The sequence below is a fragment of the Canis lupus genome, chromosome 10 (assembly GCF_003254725.2).
Source record: "Canis lupus dingo isolate Sandy chromosome 10, ASM325472v2, whole genome shotgun sequence".
In the NCBI taxonomy this organism is placed as follows: domain Eukaryota; kingdom Metazoa; phylum Chordata; class Mammalia; order Carnivora; family Canidae; genus Canis; species Canis lupus.
Window position 1 is genome coordinate 21836875 of NC_064252.1, and position 26605 is coordinate 21863479.

Consider the following 26605-nt stretch of genomic DNA (forward strand, 5'->3'; position numbering starts at 1 on the left):
TTGTTATTGAGGACACGTCTGGACACGGAAGCTACTCCGACATTCAGAATTCTCGAGCCGTGCTGGTTCCCAGACACAGGACGTCCTCAATGCCGAGGCTCCTTAGGGATTCGGCTCATGCCTCGTGTGTTTAGAAAGCCCCGGATGGGAAGGACTGCGGTGGAAGCCCCACGGCGATCAGCCTCACCGCATGGGGGCTTCAGGCACAAATCCCCCCGCCGACGGCCGTGCCTCCCACGGTTTCTACCCCCTTAGGGGCCAGGGGACCTGCGTCCACACTCGCCCGTGTGGCACAGGGAAAGGGACAGCGTTGCTCCTCCAGCGGGGAATCGTCCATGTGGCTAAGAAGACACGGGAATTAACTCCCCTGAGGTCTGAAAGAGAAAGTTAACACCCGTGACAGAAGGTCAACATCACTGCGTGGCATCATCAACCGGAAGCAGGCCATGCGGAAAGTCTGGGATGGACTAAACAAGTGGGCCCACGGCAGACCAGGTCAGCCAGCGTTCGCGGATGGCCCACTGTGTGCTCAGTTCCGGGGAGAAAGACCAGGCGCGGCCCTCCCTGGCCTCCCCGTGCTGGGCCAAGGACAGCGATGTGGGGACAGGGCCTCCGCCCAGCTCACGAGCCCCTGAGAAGCCACGGGGGCTCCGGCAGCCAGGCTATTTCTGCGGCCCCTTCCACCTGGCTAGGCTTGGGTCACACCGTCACAGTCAGGGACGCCATCCAATGAGTCATTCTGAAGGGCCCTTGGCCGCTGGTGGAGGGTGGCCTGGAGCAGGACGTCCCAAGCAGAGGCTGCCTAGTAAGGGAGTGAGGAGGTGGGAGACCGTGACCTCCAGGACTGGGGAGGGGCTCCCCCCCGCCCCGTGCTGGCTTGGGCTGCCAGGCCTTTCGCAGGAGACACAGGAGCCGAGAGGGGAGCACTGGGTGCAGCTGTGGGCAGGGGCTGAGCCTCGTCCAGGACTGAAGGTCCCCAGCACAGAGGAAGGATGGCCTGGGGTGGATGCTGGGCCAGGAGGCCTGTGGGCATGAGGAGCAGCTGCCCAGACCACTGGGTCCCAGGAAGAGTGGGACCTAGCAGATCCATCCACTGAGCCACATGGTGGGCCACAGTCAAGCACGTCGTGGTTGGAAAGAGGCAGCAAGCAGAACATCCACACCCCACCACCGCAAGGGACACTAAGGAGCAGAACTCAGTGCCAGGCACCAGAGCGTCACAGAGGAAAAGGGACAGGCATGGGGACCAGGTGCCCTGCCACAGGGGTCGCAGCAAGGCCACCCAGGGACCAAGGATGAGCAGCAGGAAATGCCCAGTGAGAAGTGTGACATCAGACTCCTGGAAAACCCGAGGGACTTGATGGGCCGGGATGCCAGGACACGGCGGGTCCCCGTCAGTCACCAGCACACTGCCCTCCTTGGACCACAGGCCCGGTATGCTGGCTTACCGACGGCGGGTGGGAGGGGCTCAGGCCTGTCCATGCACCCCAGGCCTGTGGTTGCTGAGACCCACTGTGCTGGCCAGGTGAGGGGACGCACGACCCCAGCCCAGAAGGTGGAGGGTGTGCAGAGCCCAGGACGGTCAGGGTCCGAAGGGTGAATTCCCACCCGGGGAGTCTGGACTCGGTTCAGGCACGAGAGGAGCGTGGAACAGGCCGCAAGCCCCTCCCACCCACCACCTCAAACAAGGGCAGAGCACAGCTCGGGCAAGCCACTGAGGCAGGGCCGTGGAGGGGCCTGCACAAAGCACTGGCACATTCATGCCTTCATTGCATCAACACTACGGGTCACCTACTGTTTGCACGGTCCATCAACTCGCACGACGCTGAGCTACTATTGAAGGCTTTGTGCTCCCCTGAAACCCAAAACAGCACCTAATGAAGCACCTAATGAAGATCTTCTCTTCATCTCAACAGATTTTGAAACACCCCACAAGCTAATATCACAGCATTACTCAGACTGGACAGACCCACGGGGCTCACAGCGAGGGTGGTGGTGGGCCAACCGGGACTGTGAAAAAGTAAAACAGGAGAGAGGGACAGAGGAAGAGCACAGGCTGGGCCGTGTCCCCGGGGACAGAGTCCCTGTCCCCTCACATCCAGGCAGCCCCGAGCCAGCTTCTCTGCTGCTCCGCGGTACATGCACGATCATAAAACTGGCTTGGGAGTGGGGCACCCGGGTGGCTCAGCAGTTGAGCACCTGCCTTTGGCTCAGGGCATGATCCTAGGGTCCTGGGATCGAGTCCCCATCGGGCTCCCTGCAAGGAGCCTGCTTCTCCCTCTGCCTGTGTCTCTGCCTCTCTCTCTGGGTCTCCCAAGAATAAATAAATAACATCTTAAAAAAGAAAAGAAAAGAAAAAGAAACCTGGGTGGGAAGTCCTAGTCAGTAACACCGACGAAGTCACGGCATAGCACTGGCATACAGTAAGTGCTCAATAAATGTGACCCGTTACCCTAGGCCAGGGCAGACGGCAGGTGTCTCCAGGTGGCGGTTTCATTTACAGAAGAGGAAGCTGACAAAAAAAAAAAAAAAGAAGAGGAAGCTGAGGCCCAGAGAGGCCACGCGAGCGGCAGAGCGGCACCCCCAGCCCCCGAGCGCCCCACAAGCTCCACAGCTGCCTGAGCACAGGCCTCCTGGGCCACCCTGAGAAATCCCAGGTGCGTCCGGCCCCCCACTTATTAAGCAGTCTACGCAGCACGTGCATTAACACCACCAGTCAATACGAGTAAATGCCCCTCCGTCCTTCTCGGGTAACACCGGCCAGCATATTGAAAATGGGCTTCCGGATGATATAACGTGGAACGAAATGAAAACTATCAATAAAATGCAAATTCTGCGAGGCGTCAGTTTAATTCATGGCCCGTCTCCCCCTCCTTGCTGTGCACAGCCCAACATCACTCACCGTCCCCGAGACGGGAGAGCCCAGTTTATGAATAAAGAAACGGCTCCCGGAGCCATGGCCCGGAACGCGCTCCTGACGATCCGTCATCTGCTCCGAGGGAAGCACGACTCAAATGCATAATAGAGGCGGCCGCGACCTGACCAGGAAGGACTGGGGAGCTTGTCCCTTTGGGTTTTTGTTTTAAGGCTGCTCATCTCTTTCGCAGAAAGGAAACTTGAAGACCCATTTTTGTCTGCAACCTGCAGGGAAGCCGGGCCCGGGTCTAAACTGAGGGCGAAAGATCCGGGTCTGGGGCGGCGGCCTGTCAATCAGGAGGACCAGACCAGACCTGCCTGTCCTCTGGTCTGCCCCTCGCCGCCTCCGTGTCTCTGGATTAGACCTCCGGCCTCTCTGGTCCCCGTGCACTCTGCTCTCCACCACGTCATCTGCTCTGGCTGCATGGCCCCGGCCCCACGCTGAGCTCCAGACGTGACCCGTTTCTTAAAATCCTCACGTCAACTGTATTCACAAAACGCTATCGTAAGGATTCACAATTTCATAGAGCTTCTGCTTGGCCAAGTGCACATCCCTTAAATATTGACAGATCTTTCATTATTACTTTGTACAAGATCCTGGTTTCTGGCTGCAGACCTGGCCGTCCAGTTCTGGGGGAGGTGACACCCAGAGAGGAAATGGGGGGGCTCCCCTTGGTGGGGAGCCATGTCTGCTCATCACTGTGGCAGGAGGCACAGCGTGGCCCACGTCACCTCCTGGTAGAGCAGGAAGGGTTCCAGGTGGTGAACCGTCCCCGCCCCGGGCAGGCCATCCACAGAGGAGCATGAACCGGAGTGAGGGATGAGGGGACGAGGGGACAGAACCGGACGCCCAGGTGAGGCTGGGAGGAGGGGACAGAGGGCTGACCCTCCGTGAGGCAATGCCAGGGGCTCTTCCAGTGGGTGCTCTGATCGAAAAGCCAACGGGGGTTTCAAGGATGCTGATCTGTGTTCTAATGATTCCTCTCTCCTCAGCCGCCGCGTCACTCAGGCTGCAGTGTTTAGATTTCCGTTGCTCTAGTTCTTGGACTATGACGTCTGTGTCACCCACGTGCAGAGCTGGTTCCGCCCAGCTTTGCTCCAGCCGCCTCCATTGGACTCCTGAGGTCCTCTGGCTGGGCTGGCATCTTTAGAGGGCGGCCTGAGGCCATCAGATCTTCCCTAAAGACAGTTAACATCTAGAGAAGCTGCTATTTAAATGAGAATTCTGGTCTAACACAAGAGAAGTCTCCAGAATCCAGGGACTCAAGCTGTAATCCTTCCCCACCCCCCTGTAAGGAAACTTGTAGCTCGAGACTGGGCTCAGGCGTCCCACTAAGATGACCTTGGAGCGCCTCTGGAAGAACCTGCTCACAACCCAGGGCAGCCCACAGACCCTGAACGGTGGTGCCAAAGGACCCACCAAAAACCTCGAGGACGCCGACAGCCTTGCTTCAGGAAGGAACCCTGTCCCGGCCCCCAGGTCCCCTGCCCAGCAGGTGGAGATGAGGCCTGCATTAAAGGAATGACCCCAACTCATTTCCTAGGGCCCCCCGCCCTTGATTCAACTCTCCTTCTGCGCCCCTGGGAACCTCACCCCACGCTGCTAGGACCCTTTAGGCAGGGGTCAATGCATCAAGAAGACGTAACAATCCTAAGGGGACAAGCCCCCTAAAAGCAAAGCGTCGAGACACATGGAACAAAAGCAGATAGAACCAAAGGCAGGAACTAACAAATGCCAATCAGGGCGCTTTGAACACACCCCGGTCGGCAAATGATGGAAGGAGACACAGAAGTGACTGAGAAGGAGAGGATGTGGACACCATTCATCAACTGAACCGAACTGAATACGTAAAACTCTCCGCCCGACACGGCAGGACACACACATTCCTCCCCAGCACACAAGGGACATCCACCCAGACAGCTCACGCACAAGGCCACCACTTCGCAGACTTAGATCTTGGAACCAACCCATTGATATTCTTAAAAGTTACCGAGGCCCTCAAGGAGTTGTTCCTGTTTTGCTTTTTAAAGATGTCATTAAAAAAAAAAAAAAGATTTCATTCTTTTATTTTAGAGACGGTGCTTGCTTCGGCAGCACGTGTATTTATTTTAGAGAGAGGCAGAGCAGGTGCGAGCTCAGGGAGGGGCAGCGGGAGAGGGCGAGGGCGAGGGCGAGGGCGGATCCCAGGCCAACTCCGAGTTCAGCGCGGAGCCCAATGTGTTTGATTTCACAACCCAGAGATCACAACCTGAGCCGAAACCAGAGTCAGAGGCTCAACCAACTGAGCCACCCAGGTGCCCCAGCCCTCAAAGAGTCTTAAATTTTTTTAAAAAGCAGGTTATTTCTATTGAAATTGACCATACTAGAAATCTGAACGAGAAAAGTTTAAAATATTTATTTAAATTTTTAAAAATATTTATTCATTTAAAAATAACCCATTGCAGGGGTGTCTGGGTGGCTCAGTCAATTGAGCCTCTGGCTCTTGATTTTGGCTTAGGTCATGATCTCAGGGTGGTGGGATCGGGCTCCACTCAGCATAGAGTCGACTTGTCCCTCTCTCTCTGCTCCTCCCCTTGCTCTTGCTCATGCATGTGTGCATGCTCTCTCTCTCTCTTAAATAAATCCTAAAAATCCTTAAAAATAACCCATTGCATGTTAACATAAATAATGTATTTTTTTCCTCTTATGAAAAATACCTATGTTTCCTGCCTTCCTTTTCTGAGGAAGCACCTGACCTGTGCCTCCACATGGGATCCAGCAACCATCCCTGTTCCCTAAACCTTAACAGTTCTCCAAAATGAACATCTGGGGCTTGGAATGGCTGTCCACCTGTCCATCCCCATCCTCTCCTTGGGCCTCTGCACTTAGTGTGCACCAAAATACTTAGCACTTGTGTCTCTAGAGCCTCCAACTATTGAGAACCATCCCTCTGTTTGATCATCACCTTGACAAGTCTCCAGCTCCTTTGGGACAGGAACTACTGTTTATGGAGCTTGGTGCAGAGGACAAAGAGGTGAGATGGTAGGGTCACTGCCCATGACGGCTAACTCCACGAGTCACCCCGACTGGGCAAAGGGAGGCCCTGACAGCTGGTAAAACAGTATTCTTGGTGTGTCTGCAAGGGTGCTTCCAGGGGAGAGCAGTTTTTGAACTGAGGAAAGAAGGTCGCCCACCCCAACACGGGAGGGCAACCCCAATCTGTTAGGAGCCTGGATGGAACCAAAGGGCATAGGGCGAGTTTGCTCTATGCTTGAGCTGGGACACCCACTTTCTCCAGGCCTCGGGCACCTGGGAGCACCAGTGCTCCTGGTTCCCCAGAGCCCAGGCTAGGACTTACACCACCGGTCCTCCTGGGTCCCCAGCTTGCAGACGGCAGATCTTGGGACTTCTCAGCCTCCACGGTCATGCGAGAGCCAATCCCTACAATAAGCCTCCTCTTACTGTATCTCTGGATATTGTATCTCCTGGTTCTGTCCCCCCGGGGGACCCCAACTAAAATGCTGCCCCCATGAAACACACCATGCGGCCCTGACCCCTCAGGCCTCGTCAAAGTGACACAATAAATTCCCCCAGACCCACTGCTGGCCATGGGGCTGCTCATCTTCTAAGTGTGGGCAGATGTTTGTTCCCTTTGATGGGAAGCAGCACAACACCGTCCTTGGTTAATAAAGCAATCCGTTTAATTTTGGCCTCTGCTCCTTAAAGACCAACGCCGCCTGCTGGCTTCCCGGAGCACCCGGCGATGCTCTGACTCCGACAGGCATGTCAAAACCCTGGCAGGTTCTTTCAGTTCCCGTTGTGGCCACAGCCAGCTGGAGTGAAGCAGCGGGGAAGAACCCGCCCGTGCCACGGGGACGCGGCACTGTCAGTGTGCCTGGGGCCACCAGCTGCGACCCACCTGCCACTTGCAGGATGCCGTGCCTGGCCACGTCGTAGAAGGGGTGATCCATGCTCAGCGCCGGGTCCTGGCCAGCCGTGAGCACCACCAAGGGCCTTCCCGTCGTGGGCATCACCAAGGGCCTTCCCGCCATGCTCAGGGCAGCTGCCTCCTCTTCATCTCTTTGCAGCTCTACGGCAGACGGCGAGGATTAGAGGAAGTCAGCTGTCTTCCCGAGGAAGAAAGGCAACGAGGGGGCCTCCTGAGGTCTTTTTATAGGAGTCACATGCCTCAGCTGTGCAACCACTGTCCCTCTGCGCAGTGCCTCCTCACTATGCGCTTGTCTCCGCTGTGCTCCCATCATGCACCCACCTCTCCTGTGCACCATGTATGCACTCGTCTGTGCTATGTACCCACTTCTCCTGTGCACCTACTATGTGCCCATCTCTCCTGTGCACCATGTGCCTATCTCTGCTGTGCTCCCACTATGTGGCCATCTCTATTATGCTCCCACCATGCACCCACTTCTCCTGTGCACCCAATACATGCCTATCTCTCCTGTGTACCCACTATGTGCCTATCTCTGCTGTGCTCTCACTATGCACCTGTGCTCCCACCATGCATCCACTTCTCCTGTGCACGCAGTAAGCACCTGTCTCTGCTATGTACCCACCTCTCCTGTGTACCCACTATGTGCCCATCTCTCCTGTGCACCCACTGTGCATTTGCTTAGTGTGAACCCACTATGCATCTGCTCAGTGTGTGCCCACCTCTCCTGTGTACCCACTATGTGCCTATCTCTGCTGTGCTCTCACTATGCACCTCTCTCTGCTCCCACCATGTGCCCACCTCTCCTGTGCACCCACTAAGCACCCATCTCTGCTATGTACCCGCCTTTCCTGTGCACTATGTGCCCACCTCTCCTGTGTACCCACTATGCATTTGCTCAGTGTGCACCCACCTCTCCTGTGCACCTACTATGCACCCACCTCTGCTGTGTACCCACTATGCACCTGATGAGGATGCAGAACCATGGAGGGATAGAATGAGGCCTCAGGGCTGAATACTGTCCTCCATGTGGACAGAAATGGAAACTGAGGCTCAGAGATGGGGAATGAGTGCCCAAGGCCACACTGCTTGTTACAGCCCTGTCACCCCTTGCTTTGTGTACACATAGAATATGTCATCCTTCACATGTGAAAGATCCAGGGTTGGAATTCCTCCACGTAAATAAATGTTTGGTTTTATTTATAAACAAAAAAACAAAAAAACCAACCAAGGAATAGCCTTTCATGTAAACATACACACATGTGATCTTCACCAAAACGCCAGGGGTGGTTCCAGAGGCTTGGCTCTGACATGGTTCCCTGTTACCCTGAGCCTCAGTTTGCTGGTCTGTGACATGGGGATACAGAATCTGGTACCTTCACGCGTGGCCTTCAGCAGCGAACAAGGATTATCATCCCACCTGAGCCCCCCAACAACCCAGGAGGGTGGCTCTCATCGCCCACAGGGGCTCATCTGAACCTGTGCAAAAGTGCCCTGGAAAGATTAAAAAGGCACTCCGTGTGGCCGGCTGGGACAGGGGACTGGTACGACCCCAGATGAGGACGACCTCACCGGGCACTCTTTACAGGGGCCGACTTCCCGAGTCACATACATATATTATGCATTAAAAGCAAACGCGCCAATGACCTCCTCGCAGGACGAGGCCGGAGGAGAAGACACATTTACCTATTTCGGCCAGCTGCTCCAGGTCCAGCCGGGACATGCTCTGCCGCCGGGCAGGGCGGCCCAGGCACACCGTCCCAAGGCCACCTCTCGGGATCCGGGCACAGGGTCCTTCCGACACCCTGAGGGAGAAGCACACAGAACCAGGGACACGTCGCACACAAGGACATGCTAGGGCTCGAGGACGGAAGGAAATGCCCTTTGGGTGCCTGGCTTGCTTTTCTCTCCTTAACATAAAAAAAAGCACCCACTTCTCGGGGTGCCTGGGTGGCTCAGCAGGTTGAGCCTCTGCCTTTGGCTCAGGTCGTGATCCTGGGGTCCTGGGATCAAGTCCTGCTTCGGGCTTCCTACTCAGGGGGGAGTCTGCTTCTCCCTCTGCCATTCCCCCTGATTGTGCGCACCCCCCCCCAAATAGATAAATAAAACGTTTAAGAAAAAAAAAACGCACCCACTTCTGATTCCCCAAGACCCCAAATCGAGACAATGTTTCCACTTCTGTTCAACTGCCCAGCACCCCCTCCACGTGGGGGAGGTCCAAGGAGCCGGAGCCCCGAAGGTGGCGCCGACCCCACGTGTGACGGCCTCTTCCTTGGGACTGTTGCCCGCGGCCAGGGCTCCCCCTCACCAAGCAGCCCCATGTCCCAGCGGGGCAGGGCAGGGCGGCCACAAGGGTGGGGCACACCTGGAGCGAGAACAGTGCCACCAGAACCGAAGCCCTCAAGGCCACCATCATTTCTGCTCAGAGAGATGCACGCACCCTCCTGCACCCATTTAGGGAGGGGGAAATGAGGCCAGCAAAGATTGATCAGAACTGCTCACGGTTGTGCGTTATTTTTTTAAAAAATTATTTGTCTATTTATTTATTTGTGAGAGAGAGCGAGAGAACACGAGTGGGGAACCTGACATGGGGCTCAATCCCAGGACCCCAGGATCATGACCTGAGCCAAAGGCAGACCCTCCACCGTCTGAGCCCCCCAGGTGCCCCGGACCCATTTTTAATAGCAAAAGGAAACATACGACTTTGTTAAAATGATGTTTTCTAAGAGTGCTAGGATGAGGGGTGATAAATCCATTTATTTTTCCACATTTAGCCGTTTCTCATTTTTGCAGAAGCCCATGGGGCTCTGAGAAGATGCAGTGATCCAAACTAAAACAATGCACAGCTGACAACGTAAAGCATGTTTTATGAACATGAAAAATGTAAAAATCTTCCTTCCCCTTCCCCTTCTTCAAAACTCCCTGTGTTTTTCCTTCTCCATTTTACAGATGAGAAAACTGACCCAGGGGTCAGGGAGTCATCTGCCCGGGTGCAGAGCCCGGGACGAGATGATGCAGAGGCACTCACCCAGGGCACCGGTCAGAGGTGTGCAGGAGCAGAGAGAGTCAGGGAGGGCCCAGGGTCCGGAGATGCATGTCCCTTGCCTGGGGGAAGGGGTTCATGGAGACCCCCTCATCATGGTCACAACTGATCACTTTGGGGCGGGGGAGAGGAAGTCAGAGTCCGTGCTTGCCCATGACAGCTGCTGTTTAAACACTAGAATCTTAGTATGAAGAATACTTGTAAGTGGGCGCCCCAGGCCCCGGGGTCCCAGTCCTGGACACACACACACACGCAGCAGAATGTGCATGGAAATCTGTGCATGGGAAGACAGGGGCCGGGGGCTCTGGGCGGCACTCTCAAAACAGCCCCAAGCCTAAGTAGCCACAGCCAGTGGAAGGCAGCTGTAACCAGACCGTCCCCCGGCCACCCGCCCCGCAGCCGTGTGTCTTCCACAGCTGTGCGTCCCAACCCGGGGCAGGGAGGGGGTGTCTCACCATCACACCCAGCAAAAGGTCAGGTACACGATTCCACGTTTTAAAAGTCTGAAGCAGGCAAAACAAACCTACGGCGACAGAGGCCAGCCTCTGTCAACAGGGAAGGGCATGGGGGCTGGCCACATTCTACTCCCAGGTGCTGATGTGTGGGTGTGTCTGTTCACGCTGTGAAAACTGAGGGAATTCGGGGGGTCAGACGTGTCAGGGTCAGGCAGTTGGGGAGGGCTTGCCCAGGAGGTGGAAGGGCTGCGTGCAGGACAGGGGGCCAGTGTCACACTGCGGAATGCCTGGCGGCAGCGGGAAACCACATCTGTTCCCTCGACAGGCATGCCCTGGGCAGGACCCTGGGTCCCAGACACAGGGGGGAACGGACATGTGCCCTCAAAAGTGCTCAGGCTGAGAGGGACCCGGACAGGAAATGGTCAGCAGGAGGAAGGGAGCGGCCTTCAGCAGAAACATGCAGGAACTGACAGTGGCCAAGGAGCCTGCAGAGGCCACAGGGGCAGCGGAGGCCGCCTCCCGACACCAAAGACGGCAGGGGCACAGCATCCCCGGTCTACACTGCCTGCACCACAGGAGGACACCATAGACACGCACCACGGCCACAGTCCAGGCCTGTGGTCACAGAGGAAGGGGGACCTGGCTGGACAGAGCGGACAGCTGTCCTCATGGCCACCAGCATCCCTGCCCCCTCTGCCAGTAACGCACCCACTTCAGGCCCCAGGGTCAGAACATGGGGTCCTTGCCTGGCCAATCACGGCTGCAAACGCCCTGAGCCACAGAGGTAAGGTCGGGAGTGATCCCACGTCTCCACTGTGCTAATCGGGGCGAATTCTGAGACTTCCATAAAAGCTATGGAGAAGAAATGATTTTTTTTTTTTTTTAAAGTAGGCTCCAGGGCAGCCCCGGTGGCGCAGTGGTTTAGTGCCGCCTTCAGCCCGGGGTGTGATCCTGGGGACCCCGGATCGAGGCCCATGTCGGGCTCCCTGCATGGAGCCTGCTTATCCCTCTGCCTGTGTCTCTGCCTCTCTCTCTCTCTCTCTCTTCTGTGTGTCTCTCATGAATAAATAAAATCTTTAAAAAATAAAAAAATAAAAATAATAAAAATAAATGGGCAGCCCTGGTGGCTCAGTGGGTTTAGTGCTGCCTCCAGCCCAGGGCGTGATCCCGGAGACCCGGGATCAGGTCCCACGTCGGGCTCCCTGCATGGAGCCTGCTTCTCCCTCTGCCTCTGTCTCTGCCTCTCTCTCTCCTCTCTCTCTCTCTCTGCGTCTCTATGAATAAATAAATAAAATGTTTAAAAAAAATAAAAAAATAAAGTAGGCTCCATGCCCAGCACAGAGCCCGACATGGGGCTTGATCTCACAAGCCTGAGATCATGTCCTGAGCTGAAACCAAAAGTCAGATGCTTAACTGGCAGAGCCACCCAGGTGCCCTAAGAAAAGATATCTTTTTTACATACTTTTTTTTTTTTAAGATTTTACTTATTTATTCATAAGAGACACACAGAGAGAGAGCGAGAGACACAGGCAGAGGGAGAAGCAGGCTCCCTGCAGGGAGCCCGACGTGGGACTCGATCCCAGGTCTCCAGGATCATGCCCTGGGCCGAAGGCAGGCACTCAACCACTCAGCCCCCCAAGGCATCCCAGAAAAGATACTTAAGTTTATTCCGTTGCACCCCAAACCATGAGGCGGTGGGCTTGGAACTACCAAAGGTCACCAGGTGGAATGTGAGAAGAATGAACCCAAAGGCAGAAAAAGGCAGAGCAAGGCAGAGAAGCAGTCCCCTAAAACACCATGCTCCTGGATTCAGCTGCACCTGGATGCAAAGATCCAATGAATCCTCTTTTTATTTATTTATTTATTTATTTATTTATTTATTTATGTATGTATGTATGTATGTATGTATGTATGTATGTATGTTTTTGTTTGTTTGTTTGTTTATTTATTTATTTATTTATTTATTTATTTATTTATTTATTTATTTATTTATTTTTCCAATGAATCCTCTTTCCCGCATAAGCCAGTTTGGATTATAGACGACCTGTCACTTCTAACAAAATTATTTTCTTTGAAAAGTCCATGAAAACTACCTCAACGTCCTCTATTCGAGGAGAATGAAACGACCACGCCCACCCTGCTTTTCTTTCTGATTGTGTTACAAGGTAAATGAACTTCGTTTCCGAAAACTCTGAGGGGGAAACTGGCTTAGCAATGGAGCTACGTGGCACCCCAGCTGACCCAGGCCCTACACCCAACCCAGGCCCTACACCCTGAGCCCTACACCGGCACCGGCCCTGGCTCCCTCTGCCCCCAAGACATGGCTGAGCGACCCGCATTCCATGGGGCCCCCAAGGTCACTGCTCTGCCCTTGATCCAAATGTCCCTCGTGCCAGGCTGATAACATGATCTCTTAGCGAGCCTGGTCCGCTTCATGTCGCCGCAATTCAATCCGTTGCCCTCCCTCTACTCAGAGCATGTCTAGACGGCAAAGTTTGGCCTAACAGCAACACCAAGGACGTAATTTAAGGGGAGGAAAGCTGCCCCGGATCCTGCGAACAATTTTTATTTCTGCACGTTGCCTCCGGTCTTGGTCTGGATACACCCATGTTCTCTAAACTCACTCTTGGGGACACCTGGTGGGGCTCAGCGGTTGAGTGTCTGCCTTTGGCCCAGGGTGTGATCCCGGGGGCCCGGAATCGAGTCCTGCATCGGGCTCCTCGCAGGCAGCCTGCTTCTCCCTCTGCCTGCGTCTGGGCCTCTCTCCCTCTGTGCCTCTCATGAATAAATAAAATCTTTAAAAAATAAAAATAGAGTCATACTCAGATTACACGTGCATTTTGTAATCCACCCGGACCGACCACTCTGAGCCCAGCCATCAGCCCCTAACATCCCAGACCCCAGAATAGTCAGCCCAAGCCGCCAGGAGCACACCTCCCCGCAGGGAGGCAGGGGATCTGGGGCGCAGGAAAGGAGTGGGGGGCACATGCCTGTGTCTGGGTGCCTGGCCGGCGCCTTAGTCAAGTGAGCAAGCCTAACGCCAGTGAGCCGCCACCGTCGGTAGCTCCCGGGGCGCTGCTGGGCCGAGGACACACCCACCAAGACTTTGTGCCCGAAGGTCTCCTGTGGATCTCAGGGAGCCTCCAGCACGGCTGTTCTAGACGAACTGGCCCTCGGGAACCCACAAACACAAGAGAGGGCACCGTGAAATCTAGAACCAGACATTCCACATGGCAACTAGCCCAGCCTCTTCAAAAACTGATGTTATTTAAAAAAAAAAAAAAAAAAGTAGGACCTGGGTGGCCCCAGACAGTGACGCATCTGCCTTGGGTTCAGGTCACTGGTCCCAGTCCCAGGGTCCTGGGATTGAATCCGACGTCACTGGGCTCCCTGCTCAGCGGAAAGCCTGCTTCTCCCACTGCCCCTCCGCCCCGCTCACCCATGCCCTGTCAAATAAATAAATAAAAATCCTTTTTTAAAAAGATTTTTATTTATTTATTCATGAGAGACCCTGAGAGACAGGCAGAGACACAGGCAGAGGGAGAAGCAGGCTCCCTGCAGGGTCCCCGGGGTCGCTCCCTGAGCCGATGGCAGGTGCTCAACCACTGAGCCACCCGGGCATCCCATAGATAAAATTTTTAAAAAAGGAGAGAGAGAGACAGAGCGAGGAGGGGCGGGGTGGGCGCATCAGACACCGGAAGGCCAAGGGCAGTGGCGTGAGCACAGAGCTTGCTGGAACCCTGGTTCATGAACAAGCAGGGGAGCTGGTCCCAGGACACGGGGAGCTGCCAACAGGGTCCGAATGGCAGACGGTACTGATGGGGCCTGGTCCGTGTCCTTGGGGTGGCACAGGACCCCGTCACCGTGCACAGGAACCTGCCCGGAGCCGCCAGTGGGGAGGGCCACGCAGGGGCTATGCCAGCCCCGTTCCCAGGGTTCAGCTGAGACGCACAGAGAACCCGCAAGGAACAGCATCAATTCCCGCATCAAGCACGTGCTCCCTACTATTCCTTCCAAGCTCCTGCTCTCGGAGCAATTCCGACCCCGTACGACTGCGGAGGGAACAAGGGAGGCGGGAACACAGCCCCGGCCCGGCCCTGACAAAGGCCACCATCTGCCCCCATTTATCGGACAACAGAACTGAGGCCGATGCGGCCCGGAGCTGCCTCCACGGACTCCCGTCTCCTTCCCGTCCACCTCTCATCCACTTCGGCACAGGCAGCCCTGGGTGGTTTGCATTTCCACTTCTGGGAGCCCTGGCGATAGTGACCCAGCTCACACTCCAGTTCCAACCAGCCTGCGCCCTCCCTCCATGTCTCCCCCCCCCCCCCCCACCCTCCTCGGATGGCTGGTGGCCTTGCCAGGGGCCTTGCCCTCTCTGGGCTGAGACGGAGCAGGGCCCTGCTGCCAAGTCCTGGGGGTGCAGCCAGGACACTGCTGGTGGGAGACCCTGGCAGGGCACAAGGAGGGAGCCCAGGGCAGGGGAGGGACGGGGAAGGGGAGTGGCCCCAGGAAGAAGGGCAGGTGAGGCCTGGGGAGTCACACCTTTCACGTGCACACACGCAGGTCCTGGCTTGGCTCCACCTGGGACCCAGGCCCCCATCTCCAACAAGGCCCTCGCCGCTGTGACACCACCTCCTACCCCAGCACACAAGACAGTTCCAGACCAGTCGCTCAAGACCCACATTTCATACCAGTGACCAGACTTGCTACCAACTGTGCCCACGGCCTCCCTGGGCTGGCGTCGCCCACATTTTTCCAAGGTCCCCAACCCTAGAGGCCATGGCTTCGGAGCACAGGGAAGCCAGATGGGATGGAAGCCATACAGCCAGCTGGCCAGGGCTGGGGTCCACACACGGGATCAGGTTGCTCCCTGGCAGGATGCAGGGCCCAGAGCACCAGGCAACGGAGGCCCAGCACTGCCCCACACAGACCCCCGGGCCCACGGTGTCCACGTCGGGAGCACCGAGCCACCTTCCAAATCTGGCTTTCCCCGGAGCTGCAGGCAGCTCCAGGGAGGGTGGCAGTGGTGACATCAGGGCCCGGCTGCGAGCCACCCACTACCTGAGGTGAAAGTGAGAAAAGAAACTCAATCATCTACCCCCACAGCTCGGGCCATGGCAGCTGGGGTGCAAGGAGTGCCGGCCAGAAAGCCTGCTAAGTGGAGAGCTTGTTCACCTGGTCACGCGTCCCTGGGCCACCTAATGAGACTGGCTGCCAGGCACAAGGGTGCCGAGGGCTGTTGCTGTCGGGGGGCGGAAAGGGGACCACCCAGCCTTGTGGGGGACTCACCACCACCCGGTCATTCTGCTTATCCCTCACGACAGGCCAGAGGGCCTCCCCAAAGTTGGAGCATGGGAAGGGGCCACCTTGTCCCCACCCCCAGAGCTTCAGGGTGCTCCCGCACCCCTTCTGTGGGCTAGCCTGGACCGACGCACCTGCTACAAGCCAGGCAAATAGCTCAAAAGCAACGTTCCGGGGACACGTCTTGAGGGACCCACCCGACCCAGGGGAGAACTGTCTGGAACATTCTCACTTCAAAGCCTCGCAGGAGGCGCTGAGAACAGCCAGGAGGGACCCAGGCCTCTTCTTGCTCCTCTGTCTCGGGGGGAAGAGCCTCCCTGCTGAGCCGCATGAGGAAGCAGCTGGGCCTGGGGAGCTCAAGGCCACCAAAGCCAAGGAGGCTTTGCTTTTCCTCCAGAGTCCGCTTTAACCAAACAAAGTGATATTTACTCCTTTTTTCCTTCATTTGCTCAAAACCTGTACCCGGATCGCCTATCTCAGAAAGCACGGGCAGCTTTGTTTGTTTTGAATTTTGCAAACGCACAGGTGGGCAGGTGCCTTGCTGTGGCAACAGGTGGAGGGAGGGGTCTGTAAGGAGGACCCTGTAAGCTCCCCCAGCCCCACAATCTTATACTCGAGTAAAATAAGGCTCGGCACGCACCAGCATCAGATGGTTCTTCACCCCCACTGCACGTGGTCAGTGGAACCCCACCCCACGCGGGATGGGAACAGGATGGGAGCCCGGCCAGCGTAGGAGAAGGAAGCCCCTCTGTGCTGCTGCTGCTTAAGGAGCTGAGGAGCCCCTCGGGGAGGCCAGTGTCCTGCTCCCACCGGGCCCAGCTGGTTCCACAGCTGCAGGTCCAGGAGCCCAAGTGGCGCTGACTGGCTGGGAGGCATCCAGGCGAGCAGTGGGCTCGGGCACCAGGGTAAATCTGGTCCTATCGGCCTTGTGACAGTTGATTTTACGTGTCAACTTGTCTGGCCAGTGGAGCCCAGCTGTTTGGTCAAACACCAGCCTGGGTGTGGCTGTGAAGGTACCTGTAGATGGGATTAACGTTTACAGTTAATCCCCCTGACTTTGCGTAAAGCTGCTAATGTACCAGAACGTGGGTGGGCCTCGTCTAATCTGTTGAAGGCCTTCAAAGCAAACGCTGAGGTTTTTATTCAGGGACGGACTTCTGCCTGGAGATAAACGGAGAATTCCTGCTGCCCTACGGATGTTAGATTTGCTAGCGCCCACAACTGCATAAAAAGCCAACACCTGCAGACAAAATTATAGATAAATATCTATTGGCTCATGTCCCTCGAGAACCTGATTCAAGTTTCTCACATACTCAGGTTGCCTCTTCCTATGAATTACCAGAATCACAAAACAGGGGCGCCTGGGAGGCTCAGTGGTTGAGCGTCTGCCTTCAGCTCAGGTCGTGACCCCAGGGTCCTGAGATCGAGTCCCGCATCGGGCTCCCCGCAGGGAACCTGCTTCTCCCTCTGCCTCTGCTGCTCCCCCTGCTTGTGCTCTATCCCCTTCTCTCTCTCTCTGTCAAATAAGTTGATTAAATTAAAAAAAAAAAAAAAAGAAGAAGAAAGAAAGAAAGGAAACTATACATTGTCCAGAACAGAGAACCCCCTCCGGGGGCTACCCCGCTCCATCCTTTGGGAGTTTTAACTATGCAAACTGCAGAGAGCTGAGAGCAACACAAAATAATACTTGTCTACAGAGATGCAAATCCCGTCCTGTCCTGTGGAAGGTGGAAGTCCGGTGGGCTCTCCCTCTGCCCCCCACCTCCCCCTCCCCCAAAATGCCCTCAGTTGCCTCCCTGTCACTTTATTTCTGTATTCCCGACCTCTGTACGTCAGATCCTCCGTCCGGTGACACCACCCGCCTGGCTCCCTCGTGAGTTAAACAAAATCCTTAACGCGAGTCCATTTTTCTGTCTGTAGGACAGTCATGGCTTTATCCCTTTTCTGGAAATGATCTTTTAATGTTAGCCTTGCTCCAGGCACCTAGAGCTTTGCAAGGAAGGGACACGGAGTAAAAAAAAAGGCACATGTAGCCCGGCCTTGTTCACAGGACAGCAGGCTCCCGCTCAAGGATGTGAGGCCCCACAGCTTGGGGCTTCCAGTCCGGCTTGGACTCCACCTGCACCCCCTTACCCTGGGCATCCTCCTCTCTCTCCCCACTATGCTGCAGCCCCAGAAACTCAGCCCGTCAGATGCTCTCCCAAATCCCATGCCGCTCCCGCCTACCCCAGGACCTTATGAATGAATAAAATCTTTAAAAAAAAAAAAAGAGGAGCTGCACAGGGCAAGGTATCGTGTGTGTGTGCACGGTCTCTGGGTGCACTACCTTCCCAGCACCCCCATGTGCTCGGCAGCCGGGAAGCTCTCCTACGCAGCTTAGCACAGAGGCAGGACTAAATCATCACTGTGCTTGATGATGGACCTCAACTACCAGCCCCAGGTCTCTCCCTAGAGGTTGGGGGGTAGGGCTGAAAGGCTCAAACCCTCTCATCAGGAGGGAGGGGGTCCACTCTCTAGCCCCCTCCACTAGCCCCCTCATTAGCATGAACTCAGGTAAGATCCAAAGGGACCCTTTATTTTATTTTTTTTAAAGATTTTATTTACTCATGAGAGACGCAGAGACACAGGCAGAGGGAGAAGCAGGCTCCCTGCGGGGAGCCCGATGTGGGACTCGATCCCAGGACCCCGGGGTCACACCCTGAGCTGAAGGCAGACACTCAACTGCTGAGCCCCCAAGGTGCCCAAAAGGAACCCTTTAAGAATGAGAAAAGACACTCCCATAACTCAGGAGGGTCCCTGGGTTCCAAGGAGCCCCGTGCCCAGAACTGGGTCAGAGACCAAATACACACTGGTGCTCCCCCCCATGTCCTGTTCATCCTCACGACCTGTGTTGACACAATCCCCTCCCCAGCCTGTCCCACGCAGTTAATGTCCCAGAGCTCATCTGTAAACCTCCACCCTCCTCATCTGCGAGGGTGCACCTGCGTCTGTGGTCCTCAGGTTAATGTTACCATGGGGCCCCCTCAGCAGATCAGCTTCGTGAGGGCTGAGCTGCTGCCTGGACGCGTGCACAGGATCCCTAGAACCTACCACCACGGGGCACCTGCCATTGGCACGGGTCATGATCCCGGGGTCCAGCCTCGCGTCGGGCTCCCTGCTCCTCGGGAAGCCTGCTTCTCCCTCTCCCTCTGTCTGCCGCCTCCCGTACTTGTGCTCTGTCTCTGTTAAATAAATGAAATCTGGGCAGCCCGGGTGGTTTGGTGCCACCTTCAACCCAGGGTGGGATCCTGGAGACCTGAGATCGGGTCCCGCGTTGGGCTCCCTGCATGGAGCCTGCTTCTCCCTCTACCTGTGTCCCCTTCTCTTTCTCTCAGTGTCTCTCATGAATAGATAAATAAAATCTTTTAAAAAATAAACAGAAACTTAAAAAAAAAAAACCAAACCCAAAAAACAAAAAAAAAAAGAACCTAGCATCGCGCAGATACTACAAATGCACTGACCCTCCTAAGCGGTGGTTTTGGGGCACAAGCTCCATCACCCTCCACCTGAGTCTGCCCACCGCCACTTCCCCCTGGGTCTCTCGGTGCCAGACCCTTTCCCCTGAGCCGAGAGCCAGGCTCCCCGAGGAGCGCCCCCCCGCCCCCGCCCCTGCCCGAGGAGGGGGGAGCGGGGGGTGGGGGGCGCTGGCTGGAGACATGGACCGGAGCAAGCCTGCTGCAACGTGCATGTTATGCAAAAGAGATTCCAAATCACCGGACCCGTCTGTTTATAATTCATAGCAAAATGGTTTGTTGCTATAAAAATATATCTGCACATTTCACAAATAGGCCCCTCACAGCAATTATCTTAATGCAGTAGCTACAAATTAACACCTACTTACCTCGGGCAAATTAGCACTAAATTGAATTTGAGTGGTGTGGTCGTGTGCAGGGTGCACAGAGGAAGGGTTTGCCCGCGCATCGCAGAAGGAGCTTCTGCTAAAGGGATGGAGGGGTGGGAGGGCCCCCAAGCCCGTATTTCACAGGCCCCAGGGAGAGGGGCTGGCACCCCGAGGGGAAGGGGATGCAGTGCCCACGTGGGAGTGGTTGGAGCCCTTGCCCATGGCTGGGGGGCCGAGGGGTGGGGGTCACCAGAGTTGGGATTCCCAGGTCTCTAGTGGTACCTCGTAAACAGTAATTTTTAGGGGCATCTGGGTGGCTCTAGTCGTTTGAGTGTCGACTCTTGATTTCGGCTCGGGTCATGATCTCGGGGTCCTGAGTCTGCTTGAGATTCTCTGTCTCCCTCCCCCCTGCCCTCCCCTGGTGTGTGCACGCACGCGCCCTCTCTCTCCCTCTTCCCCAAAAGCGATTTTCACGCTCTTGTTTCAGCTCTGCTCCAAATTCAGTAAAGCAGACCCCCCACTTCCTGCTCTTCCTCACACGCAGCACTGAGGCCCCGACACCGGCAGGAAGGCACGTGTGGACCAGCGTCCAGGTAGTAGTAGCACCAGAGGCCACTGGAACCGGGCATGATTCCCAGGTGAGACACCAGCAGCGAGACCCAAACAGGCTGTAATGGGCTGCGTGAGCTTGCCGGGTCGGTACGCCGACAGGCCAAAGGACTCTGCCCCAGAGCCGCTCGCTGGGGGCTCTCGCAGCCACGGTCCCAGGACTCAGCGGCTCCCACTCCCATGGCCGTCTGGGCAGACAGGGCTGCTCCACCCCCGCCTCCCCGCCGGGGTACCCGGGTGCTCGTGCAGGCGCAGACCATCCCCTGCACAGCCCTCCCGGGTGGCCTGCTTACCTAACAGTCATCCTATCTCCCTTCTCCAAGCTGTGTTGGGGGAAGCCAAGCCCGAGCTAGTCAGCACAGGGCCACTTCTCTGGTCCCAGGAACGGCTTCGTTCAGGTCCATGAGGCACCAGGAAAAGTTTTCCTGACGTTTCTGGGAAAGATCGCAAGAGAAGACCCCTAGAGAAGTCCCTGTCCACACAGCCATGTATGAAGATGAGGCCAGAATGCTGCAGCCAACTCGCTCCCCACTGAAGATCCAGGGGTTCATAAAGAAGGCAGGGAATTGCCAGACCCTGATTGAGCCGTACCTGGTCTCCACACCATCGCCAGACCATTTCAGCTTCGTGGGCCAAAATACCCTCCTTGGCTTTTGGGCCAGTTCACAATTGGGTTTTCTCTTCCTTATAATCAAAAGCATCCTGGGCAGCCCCGGTGGCGCAGCAGTTTAGCGCCGCCTGCAGCCCAGGGCGTGATCCTGGAGACCCTGGATCGAGTCCCACGTCAGGCTCTCTGCATGGAGCCTGCTTCTCTCTCTGCCTGTGTCTCTGCCTCTCTCTCTCTCTGTGTGTCTCTATGAATAAATAAATAAAATCTAAAAAAATAAATGAATAAATAAATAAAATCTTTAAAAAAAAAAAAAAAGCATCCTGAGGCCTCAGTTGGCCCTCCTACCCCAAGCTGGGAGAGGGGCTTCCCCTGGGGCAACACCCCACTCCCTCAGAGTCCTCATGGGCCTGGACCATGTGCCTGTGTGTCCCCGACCCATCACCATACGGTCACCGACAGCCAGGGCCGCGTCTGCCTCACCCAAGTCCCAACACTAACCAGCCCAGGGCCAGCGAGGAGGGCGGCGAGGGGGAGACCGTGGGACTCCTCCTAATGAGTGCTCAATGCCACGCTCTCCATTCTCAAACCCCGATCTCGGTTCTATACATCTCCCCACCCCCGTGCTGGATTTGAATATCCCGACTACCCAATCCAGACGCCTCCTGACACCCTGCGAGCACCAACACCTGCTGCAGTTCTTGGAATAAAATTCAAGCCCCTGCAAGCACCTGAAACACTGACTCTTCACGTCTGTGCCTGCGGCCACCTCATGCCACCTCCACCCCAGCCCCACTCTCTCTGCTCCAGCCACACAGGCCTCAGGGCTGTCTGAGGTTGCCCCTCAAACACTTCAAGCTGCTGCCGCCTCGGGGCCTTCCCACGGGCTGTCTTGGCTACCTGGAGCACAGCGGCTCCTGCAGGGAGGAAGGGACCCATAAATGGTTCCTTGTTATTACCGCTGGCTCAAGTCCAATTCAAGAATTCAATCTGAGGGCACCTGGGTAGCTCGGTCGCCAGAACACGCAACTCTTAATCTCAGGGTTGCAAGTCCCAGCCTCGCATTGGGCTCTGTGCTGGGTGCGGAGCCTATTAAAAATAAATAAGTAAATAAAAAGGGATAAAAAAATTGATATTGGAAGCAAATGGGAATCCAAATGCGTACTGCACATTATGGAATTATGTTAATTGGTTTTTTTAAAACATTTTAAGTGATTTCTATACCCAACGTAGGGCTCAAATTCACAACCCTGAGATTAAGAGTCACACATTCCACCGAATGAGCCAGCCAGGTACCCCTATGTTAACTGTTTTAAGCAGAGGTGCCTGGGTGGCTCAGTGGTTAAGCGTCTGCCTTCGGCTCAGGTCATGATCCTGGGGTCCTGGGATCAAGTCCTGCATTGGGCTCCCATGCAGGGAGCCTGCTTCTCCCTCTGCCTGTGTCTCTCATGAATAAATAGATAAAATGTTAAAAAAAAAAAAAAAAAAAGCATAGTAATAGTATTGTCATGTTAAAAAAAAGGGATCCACACTGTGATATTTATGGAGTCTGGGGACTACTTAAAATCATACAGGAGGGGATCCCTGGGTGGCTCAGCAGTTTGGCGCCTGCCTTCGGGGCAGGGCGTGATCCTGGAGTCCTGGAGTCCCGGGACCGAGTCCCATGTTGGGTTCCCTGCATGGAGCCTGCTTCTCCCTCTGCCTGTGTCTCTGCCTCTCTCTTTCTCATGAATAAGTGAATAAAATCTAATAAAAAAAAATCATACAGGAGCAGGTGTGTGTGGGGGGGTGGGCTGGAGGTGGGGGAGTAAGCAGGTGAAGGCAGGTGGGGGCGAGCCCAGACCAGGTGTGGCTGCAGCACGGCAGCAGCTCACACTGGGCCGTCCTGCTTACTCCCAAAGGTGTTTTAACAGCACAGAACCAACGGTGGTGACCTGGGAGCTGCAGGGGCATCAGAGGCACCCAGAACTTAGCGGAGAACAAGACCTAACGAAGAGGGACTTTCGGGGTGCCCGGGTGGCTTGGCTGGTGAGGCGTCTGCCTTTGGCTCAGGTCATGATCCTGGGGTCCTGGGACCGAGCCCCGCATCAGGCTCCCTGCTCAGGGGGAACCTGCTTCTCCCTCTGCCTCTGTTCTCTCTCTCTCTCAAATAAATTAATAAAATCTTTAAAAAAAAGAGAAAAAAGGAAAAGCAGCAGCAGCACTTTCCAGAAGTCCCACCCGTGCCCCTGCTGGTTCAAAGCCCTCCCTGGCTTTAACCACCAAAGCCTCCCTGTAGATAACCAGGGTGCCCGCCCACACGGCCCACACGGCCCACACAGCCCACTGTCCACAAGGGTTTTCTCTGCTTGCTTTTTTTTTTTTTTTTAAGATTTTACTTATTTATTCATGAGAGACACACAGAGAGAGGCAGAGACACAGGGAGAGGGAGAAGCAGGCTCCTTGCAGGGAGCCGGATGGGGACTCAATCCCAGGACCCCTGGGGTCACACCCTGAGCCAAAGGCAGACGTTCAACCACTGAGCCACCCAGGCGTCACTCTCTGCTTGTTTTAATTTCACCTCCAGGAGGGGGAAGGGAAGGGATGGCTTCCCAGGAGTTTCTGGACTCCTGACCTGCCAAACCAGTTCCTTCTGATGGACACTCACCAGGCTCCCCGCCCGTCGGCTCCATCAGAAGAAAGAACTGCTTGCCCCTCAGCCAGGGCAGGAGCAGGTTCCACACAAGCTCACTCTTCACGCTCCCCATGGTCCGTGGGTAGAACCAATACTGCGAAACACACTTATGAAGGCGCCACACCTTGTCACAGGTGCTGAGCGCAAGTCAACTCATTCGCTCCTTCCAGTAACCCCGAGTCGGTACTAACATTGCATTTACAGATGGGGAAACCAAGGCACACGGAGTGGCAAGCAACCCCAGTTAGCAACTCCAGGGCACACAGCCAGGGGGCGGGGAGGTCAGGAGCCGGGCTCCAGGGCCAGCTGCTGAGCAGAGCGCCACCCTATCCCTCCTAAATGCCCATGACGTCCCCTCCGAGCCTCAGGACAACCTGCTGCTTATGTAACCTGTTTGAGAGGCAAGAACACGGGGACCCTGACTCAGCCGGGTCTCCCGCCCTACGGGGACCCAAAAACCTGGACGGCACCCAGAGCGGGCTGCCGGAAGTTCCAGGAGCCAGGACTCGGGAGCAGGTGTCTCCAGCAGGAGCCCCACAGGAGCATCTCCCAGGCCATCCCTACACCACCCAGTGCGGTCCCCAGAAGGGCTCCCCTCGGCTGTGTCCCCGAGGCCCGGGAAGCCTCTGGACACACCCAGTACATCTTCCCTGAGCATCCATTTCAACCCAAGGGTTGATGGAGAAGTTTAACAATGTATCTGAAAAGAAACCAGAGAGAGCATTCTTTGATCCTGACGCTAACTTCCGAGGCATCTGAAGGACCGTCACCTGCAGGCTTTGAACATCTCCACCGAGAAGCCCGACCCCAGTGGCCCGGAGGTGCCACAGCCTGGCAGGGAGGTGAGGACGCAGGGAGGTGAGGACGCTGCAGCCACAGCTCGGTGGGCATCCAGCTGGCTCTCCACGCCCGGGCCCTGCGCCCTCGGAGAGTCACCTGAGCCTCCCTGCCTCCACGTCCTCATCTAGGGGGATAGTCACAGCCCTCCTGCCTCGGGAGGCTGCTGTGAGCGAGCCGTGGGGCAAGCGAGCCTGCAGGTCGGGGCCTGATGGCCCTTAGGGAAGGGTGGCCAATGGAGCCGTTTCCCAGGTTAGGAGGCTGAGTCCCTGAGAGAGGAAGCGACCCTGCTCAACACCTAGGTTTCTGCCTCCCCTTGCAGCTTTCTTTCCCCTGCCGTCTCTGTGCCTCAGTGTCCCCAGCCTGGAAAGAGCATTAAAATCAAAGGATGGGATGGAGTCTTGGATGCGGCCAAAGATAAGCCCAAAGATAAGCACGCCAGGCAGCTCCAGGGTGCTCTGAGCTCTTGCTGTGCCCCCTTTGACTGAAGCCACTGTTTACGGCGCACCTCCGACTCAGCCTGGAAGAGCCTGTTAGGGAGAAGCCGTAGATCTACACGAGGTCTAGTCAAGGAAGTTTCCAGACCTTAAAACATCTCACTGAGTCCCATTTCAATGATTCAGTGATGTTATCTACGTGAATTCCTACCGGCTCCACCTATCAGGTCCTCTGCAGGCATTCCCACCCCACCTTATGGGTGAATAACTCCCCCCCGCCCAGTGTGACCCCAACCTGCATACCTTCCATGCCTACCTCCCCCATCCATCTTCCAGTTCAATGGCTGCCTCCTCCAGGATGCCCCCCGTGACCCCCCTCTAGCCCCCAGCTTCCCTCTGGGTCTCCTGTGTCCAAGGACTGTGGAGGCGGCTGTCCACAGGAGGAGCTGGGCTCAGGCCGGTACCCCGTGTCCCTGCTCACTGCCCCCTCCCGGTGTCACACGGAGGAATGGTCAGTCACTGTATTAAAGGAGAAACGCACGAATGAGATCCCCCACGGCCAACAGAAACCAACCAAAGGATGCTCACTGTTGAATCTTAACTTAAATTCCGAGTTCTCACCGGCATGAATGTTAACACCACATTTCACAGATGTGCTGAAGCACAGCGTAGCCTCTGACCCAGCACCTCCCAGTCTGTGGCCACCAGACAGCCAGGGCCATGTCCCCACCCCTGTGCCCCCTTCCTGAGGATTCTAAAGGTCCTTCTCCAGGGGCCTGGGGAGCCACCCCACACAGCCCCAAGCCAGTGCTGCAGTCAGTGACCCCAGGAATTCTGGGACCAGGCCCCATGCCAGGGCTTGAGAACCGGGAGAGGAGCCAGGGCCTCACCCCTAACTGATTGTGTGTTCTGGCCCACTCACTCCTGGGCTTCCACCCCTGGGGCTGGCCCAGCAGCAGCCCAGCCAGAGCCCTGGCTTTGAATCAGCCTAGCACCTGCTCAGCCTCAGTTTCCTCATTTGTCAAATGGAAAGATGCCTCCCACCTCCCTGGTTTGGGGTGAGGGGGCTGATGTGCCCGTACAATATGCAACCCTGCCAAATGAGAGACCCCAAATGGGGGGGAAATGGGGGGCCAGCAGACAGGCAGATGGCTGGGGAGGGGGCTAGGGGTGAAAGGGGATGGGGCAGGAGAAAGGGGAGGGGTGGAGGGAGGGAAGGGGTGCAGGGGTGAGAAAGAAGAGGAGTGGTGGGGAGGGTAGGGGTGCAGGGAGAGGGGGAGGAGTGGGAGGAGGCAGGGAGGGAAGGAGTGCAGGGCCAAGAGGGAGGGCGAGGAAGGGGAGGAGAGGCAGGGAGGGGAGGGGGTGCAGGGTTGAAGAGGGAGAGAAGAGGACGGGAGGAGGCAGGGAGAGAAGGGGAGGGGCTCAGGCCGGGAGCAGGGAGGGGAGGGAGTGAGGGAGAGGCAGGCAGCTGGGACTGAGGAGGTGCGCAGCCGGCGAGGAGGGGGGAGAGGCAGGGAGGGGAGTGGTGCGGGGTCAGGAGGGGGGAGAGGCAGGGAGCAGGGAGGGGAGTGGGTGCGGGGCCAGGAGGGGGAGGAGAGGGTGCGGGGCCAGGAGGGGGAGGAGCGTGCTCCAGGAAACCCAGAGGGGAGGGGGGGAAGGGCGAGCAGACCCCCCCCCCCCGGGCGGGGCCGCTGGGCTCGCCCGCCTTCCCGCGCCGGACACCTGTCGCCGGGCCCACCTGGGCGGTGACCCGGGGCGGCCGCCCGCTCACACCGTCGGAGCCGCGTGGCGTCCCCACGCGAGGCTCGGGCGGGCTCCCCCCGCGGACGCCGGGCCTCACCTGCCCACAGCCCCCCGGCGCCTCACCTGCGCTCCGCGGCCGACCCGCCTCACCTGGCCCCGCCCCGGAAGTGGCCC

The 26605-nt window shown here is 56.6% G+C and overlaps 1 protein-coding gene across 5 annotated transcripts in view; it reads right to left on the bottom strand.

Annotated features, from left to right (window-relative positions):
- ARHGAP8 (Rho GTPase activating protein 8) overlaps positions 1 to 26605 on the bottom strand; it is a 66764-nt gene that overhangs the window by 39383 nt on the left and 776 nt on the right. The window contains exons 1-3 of one of the 5 annotated variants that reach the window (XM_025456779.3): positions 26555 to 26600; positions 8529 to 8647; positions 6816 to 6986 (exon numbers count right to left, since the gene is read on the bottom strand). In XM_025456779.3, the coding sequence (XP_025312564.2) occupies positions 6816 to 6986; positions 8529 to 8565 (208 nt within the window). In that variant the 5' untranslated portion in view covers positions 8566 to 8647; positions 26555 to 26600. The other 4 variants (XM_025456788.3, XM_035721748.2, XM_035721749.2 and 1 more) reach the window with 4 other exon arrangements.